General features: G+C 36.7%; 1 protein-coding gene and 1 long non-coding RNA gene across 4 annotated transcripts in view; both read right to left on the bottom strand.

Annotated features, from left to right (window-relative positions):
- lrrc41 (leucine rich repeat containing 41) overlaps window positions 1-4,166 on the bottom strand; it is an 8,873-nt gene extending 4,707 nt beyond the window's left edge. The window contains exons 1-5 of one of the 2 annotated variants that reach the window (XM_016268094.1): window positions 3,974-4,166; window positions 3,729-3,815; window positions 3,558-3,628; window positions 1,586-2,285; window positions 405-632 (exon numbers count right to left, since the gene is read on the bottom strand). In XM_016268094.1, the coding sequence (XP_016123580.1) occupies window positions 405-632; window positions 1,586-2,285; window positions 3,558-3,628; window positions 3,729-3,815; window positions 3,974-4,061 (1,174 nt within the window). In that variant the 5' untranslated portion in view covers window positions 4,062-4,166. Of the gene's footprint in view, window positions 1-404; window positions 636-1,585; window positions 2,286-3,557; window positions 3,629-3,728; window positions 3,816-3,973 lie in introns of both variants that reach the window. The other variant, XM_016268093.1, reaches the window with a different exon arrangement.
- A 593-nt stretch (window positions 4,167-4,759) lies between these two features.
- LOC107582362 (uncharacterized) lies at window positions 4,760-6,765 on the bottom strand. Of its 2 annotated transcripts, XR_001608940.1 has the most exons (3): window positions 6,505-6,765; window positions 5,106-5,311; window positions 4,760-4,771 (listed from the first exon to the last, which is right to left on the bottom strand). It is a non-coding gene; the product is annotated as an uncharacterized lncRNA (long non-coding RNA). The 2 variants fall into 2 exon arrangements; XR_001608939.1 differs by lacking the exon at window positions 4,760-4,771 and having other exon boundaries at window positions 5,023-5,311; window positions 6,505-6,749.
- Between the last annotated feature and the right edge of the window lie 946 nt (window positions 6,766-7,711).

Here is a 7,711-nt window from a genome sequence, read left to right on the forward strand (position 1 = left end):
ATATATATATATATATATACACTGTATGTGTGTGTATTTACTTATACATAATAAATATATACTGTACACACACACATATATTATATAAACAAAAACTTTTATTTTGGATGCGATTAACCGCAATTAATTGTTTGACAGCACATATATGGCAAAATATGTGAATGTTTAAATTGTATATATATTTAAACATTCACATATTTTGCCATTTATTCTTAAATATATATATATATAGATAGATATATATGAAGATTTAAGGAAAAAATGGCAAAATATGTGAATGTCCAAATTCTTTCTTCTGCTCTCTATCTATCTGATAAACTGGAGCCTATCAACATCAACAATTCATATGGATTTAGTTTTTAAAGAAGCTATTTGTCTCCGCTCTCAGCTCAGGAGATCATCACCTCTGTTTTCAGTGACACGCGGCTGCGGTCTGCGTGTGTTTGTGTCGGCAGGCGGGCAGATCTCCAGACACAGGCTCTGTAGTGTCGGACAGGCTCTCAGCACGCTCATCAAGTGTGTGTGACCGCTGACGTGACTTACACTGAGAGCCGTCAGAGAGCAGCCGGGGTCCAGAAACAACCGTCTGAGAGCCTCCACCAACACTGACATCTCCCGCTCACTAACCAGCCCTGCTTTGACACACAAACACACATGTTCAACAAGTAAACTATATACTGATCATTTAAAAAAGAATGATAAATAAAATAATATAAGTTTGGGGTCTGAATGATTTTATGCTTTTGAAAGAAGTCTCTTTTGCTCATCCAGGCTGTATTTGTGTGATTAAAAATGCAGTAAAAACAGTAATATTGTAAAATATTATTGTAATTTAAGATAACGGTTTTCTATTTGAATATATTTTAAGATGTAGTGATCAAAGCTGAGTTTTCAGCATCATTCCTCCAGTCTTCAGTGTCACATGATCTTCAGAAATCAGTATAATATGCTGATCTGCTACTCGAGAAACATTTCTGATTATTATAAGTGTTGAAAACAGCTGTGTTTTAATGATTTAAGTCAATTGTGCTCAATCATTTTGTGGAAAGCACGATAAAAAATTATCTTTAAGTTTAAAAGGCAGCATTTATTTGAAAAAAAAAATCGTTTGTAACATTATAAATGTCTTTACGGTCACTTTTGATCAATACAATGCATCCTTGTTGAATAAAAGTAAAAATAAAACAATAATAATAATAATAATACAAAATTAAATTAAATATATGGATATTATGATCAATTGAATTCATCCTTGGTGGATAAAAGTAAACATAAATAACAATAATACAAAATTAAATTAAATATTCGATCAATTTAATGCATTTATTCTGAATAAAAGTATTAATTTCTTAAAAAATGTAATCAACCAATAAAAATAAATGTCCATTGGTCATGTCATTTTCACTAATAAGGAATTAGATTTAGTAGTTTGCTCTAAAAACCAGAATAAAATAAAATGAAATAGTAATAAACAACTCAAATAAAATAAAAGCCTTACTGACCCCAAACTTGTAATGAGAACCATTTATAAACCTGTTGTCCACCAAAAGCTAGAGCTGATATCGAGCTGTCAGCATGAACTTACAGTCACTGTGGAGATGCAGCGTGTGAAGACACAACCACGTGGGCAGGACACGTGACACTGTGCTCATGATTTCACGTTTGGACACTTCCAAATCGAGCGCGTGGATCTGACCCTCAGGGCAGCGGTCAGCAGAGCTGCTTGAGGACGACACCTCGGCGCACAGAACCTCTGGGTTTCCCTCCACGTCTAAGACGAGGCGTTTGGCAGCGGGTTCCTCCAGATCTGCTCTACACCTCCAGTCGATATCAATGCCGTCAGCGTGGGACGTCTCCGGAGCGGTGGACACCGTTAGCTGAGGACCTCTGCGTCTGGACATGAGCCAGCTCAGAAAAGATGAATCTGGATTTCTTCTCAGAACCACTTCTCTAACAGAGCCGTGATCCAGGAGCCGGTGGAGGATAAACAGCACGTATTTCCGTCCGTGTTTGAATAGCGATTTCACGTCCAGTAATTTGAGGGACGTCACTCTCGTCTCTAAACTGCTCAGGATGGGCCGCAGGTCCCCGGACGCCAGCCTGCAGATGTTTCTGGTTGATGTGTGGAGAGAAAGGACTCTGACGTGTTTTACGGTCATGGAGAGAATGGAAGAATCGCTGAGGTCGGAAAGGTACGATCCTCTCCGTCTGACCTGAGTGAACAAGACCATGTGAAAGAGCCGTTCCAGACATCGCTGCTTCCAGTCCTGATCGGGCAGCGCTGACTGAAAAAAAAAAACAGTACACCAGATTTCAGGTTTAGTGCACTTGCTCACAACATGAGTCTCATAAAATACACTAAAATAAATTCAATGTTTATTACCCATGTCACTTATAAGGAATTTGACTTAGTAGTTTGCTTTGAAAAAACTGAATAAAATAAAATAATAATACCAAAAAAAATTATTATAAATAAATAAATAAAGGAGCAATGGAATTTTTTTTTAAATTAAAATAATAAAATAAATAAATAAATACACTAAACATTTGACTTCGCAGTCTGCTCTGAAAAGCCTGAATAAAATAAAATGTAAAAAAAATAATAATAATAATGTAATAAAAAAATTATAAAAGAAAAGTAATAAAAATTACACAAAAATTGTTGTTCTAGTAGTTTGCTCCAAAAAGCCAGTATAAAATAAAATAATAATACACAAATAATAAATATAAATAAATAAAAAGGTGTATTGGAAATTTTTTTTTTAAATTAAAATAATACAATTAAATTAAATTAATAAACAACACACAATAAATTGGATTAAGTAGTTTGCTCTAAAAAGCCAGAATAAAATAATATAATAATATACCAAATAAAATACAATAATTTACTGCCCATGTACAGTAAGTTGTAGTTATAAGGAATCTGACTTGGTAGTTATTTCTAATAAAATAATAATACATTCAATTACAATAATAACAACAAAAAAATACAAATAAAATGAAATAAAACAATCATTTGTTGGGCATGTAAGCTGTTAGGAATTTGACTTCGTAGTCTGCTCTGAAAAGCCTGGATAAAATAAAATGTAAAATTTTTTTATAATAAATTTAATAAAAAAATAATAATAATGTAATAAAAAAATAATTATAATAATTAGAAGAAAATAAATAAATAATTATAATAAATAAATAAAAGAAAAGAAAAGTAATAAAAATTACACAAAAACGAATTTGTTCTAGTAGTTTGCTCCAAAAAGCCAGTATAAAATAAAATAATAATACACAAAAAATAAATGATAAATAAATAAATAAAGGTGTATTGGCCATGCATGTTGCACTTCTAAGGAATTTGACTGAGTAGAATAAAATACCCCCCGCCCAAAAAAATAAATAATCATATAAATTGTATAGAATGAAAATATGAAAGTTAACAAGTGCAAGAGACGCAACAAATGCACTGAAAGACAGCGTCCTGATATTCGAAGCATGTTCATCAAACATAACGACAGTCGTGCTTTTATTCAGCAGCAATGATCTTCTGATGAAGAAGAACAAACCTTCAACCTCCAGCGCCACGTCTGGTCCAGATCTCTCCATATCCCTGCCCAAACTACAGCGCTGGAGATCCCTGAAACAAGCATCAGGGTTCACTGTTAAATGCGACACTCTGACTGTATTAGATGTCACTAATATGAGAGTAAGAGAAATGTGATGAAGCTGTACTGTACCTTTGCTGGCAGCAGCAGCTTCAATCCTGTCCAGATAATAAATGTTTAGATGTGGCAGCAGGTCTTTCAGGAGAGACACAGGCAGAACTACATCAAGACAGATGGACAGAATATTAGAAATGTCAAACATCAGATCATTTATGCTCATAAACTGCAATGAAGTTCATTCCGTTCAACGTTCAGTTGCATGCGTATTCTTGGTTTGTGATTAACAGGAACATAATTGTGCTGTATGTAAAACTCACTCGAAACCTTTCTTTCCAGCGCATGCATGTTCTGAGCTACTTTGACGATGCACATTCGCACCAACGAGCTTCCATCTGAGAGTCCCATCTTTACACGAGACGAGCTCCAGTGGTTCTTCTTCTTCTTCTTCTTCTTCTTGGGTTTTAACGGCGGCGGTGAGCTCCAGTGGTTCTTCTTCTTCTTCGCTCAAGTGTTTTACTGTTGTGCTTCCGCCATGTGTTTGGAAAATAAAAACGCATTAGAAGGAAATATCGGGCATTAAAAGTAGTGGTTCGTCCAGGGGGCGCTCGGCGGCTCAGAAAAAGCTGAATCTTTCATTACAGCTGCATTGTATCATTATAGGTTTTTTCTCCCGCTTATTTTGGAAATTTAAACAGAACATGGTAATCTTTCAAATTTAAATATTCCAATAATTAATGCCTTATCGACAAATTGAAAATAATTTTATTTAAAAAAATAAACTTAAAATTCGTTTCTGGTAATCGCTAACAACTACGATTAGCTCAATCTGGCCAGCGCAAAGAAAATAAACAGATACCACGGGACAACACATTTTTTTTTTATAATTTAGATCTGATTAATAACTTAAATATTCATTAAAATAAAAAAAAATGTGCCTTCTAATTCTGACAGTTTAAACCACCTTTTTCCGTTCTAGCTGCTCAATTTCTACGAAAGAACGCGCCAATTGGCTCAATTTTTATCGATTCTAACTTCCGGTCGCTGAAGTGGCCAATGAAACACGCAGTAGCGGTGCAAGTCCCGCCCAACAGAGCACATCCGATCAGAAAACACTCCTGCGATATTTACTGATTGATAAAAACAAATAAAACTGAATTTTTCAATTTTACAAAAAACCGTTACTATTTTCATTTGTTCTTGTATGACGAGCATCTTGTTTTGTATCAAAAATGTTCCTTAATGCTTAACTTAACCAGATAGCTTTTACCTGCAGTGTACACTTATGATCTTTGTATACTGTTGATGCTCATTTGCGCTTTAAATTCCCAACAGCCAAGGTATGGCAATAAAGTAATGAAAACAGCAGTTGTCTTTTCTTCTTTATTGTTATTTGTTGCATTAGCAATAAACCCAAATGTATGCCAACATCACCTCTTTACTGATCTCAACGAGAGATGGAAACAGAGCAGTCATTCACACTTCAGCAACACACATGATTTGAAGAACCTATGGGTTACGATGAATTGTTGAATCTGGGACAGAAATCAAAGCTTATATACATAACCGGGCACTGGATTTCTGTAAGCAGACATCGATTCATAACCAGCGCGGAGATGCTCCGTTTATTTGATCGACTGGAAAACCTTGTGAGCCACCTGCAGAAAACAAAACAGAGCTATAATGAATAATGTTTACAAAAAATATTTTAAACAGTTCATTCAAAAGCAAAAATTCTGTCACACAAATTAATCATTTTTGGAGAATCTTTCACAGAAAAAAAATATAGCAGCATACAAGTTTGGTATGACAAACGAGAGAATAAATATTGATAGAATTTATATTTTTGGTTAAACTACTCTTTAATATTAGGTGTGGGACTTCAAACCACATCTGTAAACAAGACACCAGGGGCCTGTACCATGAAGCCGGATCAGCTGGCTAGCCAGGTAAGTTTCAGTTTAGTTTGCACCAATCCTGGGTTTTAGGTACCATGAAAGAGGCTTGGCTTTTAGCTGCGTTCATTGCCTTAGTAACTTACACTCCACAGATAACCAGCTCCGCGCGGGTTATGTTCTGAGTTAGAGATCTCAAACTGAAATTGGACCAATCAGATGTGAGCACAGTGACACATGTCTGACACAAAAAAAGTCACTCCCCCAGTTTCTGTTGCACCAAAATAAAGGTCTCTAGTACTAAAAAAAAAAAAGTTTGGCTTTAATGATAATTACTTGAGTTATTTCATATTATTTATATTATTATTAATCCATCACACAAGCAATTTTAGTTTAACAGTTATTATAAATCATTTATTTTAAATGAATGTTTATATATATATATATATATATACAGATCGTATGTAATATAAATAAGCTGTAGAATCAATAGATAACGCTTTGCATGACCTTGCATGTTCGAGTCTCTATCGCTGTATATTTCCAACTATGTAAACTAACTTAAGTTTCACTTGTGACTGCACTGATAAAGCAAGATCATTTCTTTTATTTGTCCTCTTTCGTGAACAAGTACTTTTTTCATTGTAAATGCATATGTTCTTCAATCTCTTAACCTAACCTTTAACCAAGGCTCGTGATTGGCTGTTCGCCAGTGATGTCACACGCGAGTCACACATCAAAGCCTGAGTTGACACAGAAAGTTGATGATCAGCATCATGGTGCCAACAACGCCGGATTGGAGGGGTTTGGTTTTGTCAACTCGAAACTAATCCTGTAACTCTGAATTTGTTCATCTACCATCATGGTACAGGCCCCAGCATCTTGGCAAAATCTAAACCGCTCCAGCAATCACTGACATCTAACATCCACAGGTTCGGCTGAGCATCAGCACTCACACAGTGGTCACGAGCGTGCAGGAAGTCAAAGAGCTCCTCTGTACACTCCTCTGTCGTCTCCGAGCGTGAGCCGATCCGTGTCTCGCACGCCTCGAGACGCTCACGAGTGTGAACGCAATGCTCCGTCTGCTCACACTTCTCACGCACCGTCTCTAACGGGTCCTGAGGAGTAAATATTCAACCATATTCTTCATCAAACTCAGTATGCATGGACATCAAGACATTATGAAGATGCACATAATCTACAGCAGTGCTGTCCAAACTCAGTCCTGTAGGGCCGGTGTCCTGCAGAGTTTAGCTCCAACCCTAATTAAACACACCTGAGCATGCTAATCAAGCTCTTACTAGGCACAGAAACTTCCAGTCAGGTGTGTTGAGGCAAGTTGGAGCTAAACTCTGCAGGACACCGGCCCTACAGGACTGAGTTTGGACAGCACTGCTGTAGATTATGTGCATCTTCATAATGTCTTGATGTCCATGCATACTGAGTTTGATGAAGAATATGGTTGAATATTTACTCCTCAGGACCCGTTAGAGACGGTGCGTGAGAAGTGTGAGCAGACGGAGCATTGCGTTCACACTCGTGAGCGTCTCGAGGCGTGCGAGACACGGATCGGCTCACGCTCGGAGACGACAGAGGAGTGTACAGAGGAGCTCTTTGACTTCCTGCACGCTCGTGACCACTGTGTGAGTGCTGATGCTCAGCCGAACCTGTGGATGTTAGATGTCAGTGATTGCTGGAGCGGTTTAGATTTTGCCAAGATGCTGGGGCCTGTACCATGATGGTAGATGAACAAATTCAGAGTTACAGGATTAGTTTCGAGTTGACAAAACCAAACCACTCCAATCCGGCGTTGTTGGCACCATGATGCTGATCATCAACTTTCTGTGTCAACTCAGGCTTTGATGTGTGACTCGCGTGTGACATCACTGGCGAACAGCCAATCACGAGCCTTGGTTAAAGGTTAGGTTAAGAGATTGAAGAACATATGCATTTACAATGAAAAAAGTACTTGTTCACGAAAGAGGACAAATAAAAGAAATTATCTTGCTTTATCAGTGCAGTCACAAGTGAAACTTAAGTTAGTTTACATAGTTGGAAATATACAGCGATAGAGACTCGAACATGCAAGGTCATGCAAAGCGTTATCTATTGATTCTACAGCTTATTTATATTACATACGATCTGTATATATATATATATATA

The sequence above is a fragment of the Sinocyclocheilus grahami genome, unplaced genomic scaffold (assembly GCF_001515645.1).
Source record: "Sinocyclocheilus grahami isolate Dianchi unplaced genomic scaffold, SAMN03320097.WGS_v1.1 scaffold43.1, whole genome shotgun sequence".
NCBI lineage: Eukaryota > Metazoa > Chordata > Actinopteri > Cypriniformes > Cyprinidae > Sinocyclocheilus > Sinocyclocheilus grahami.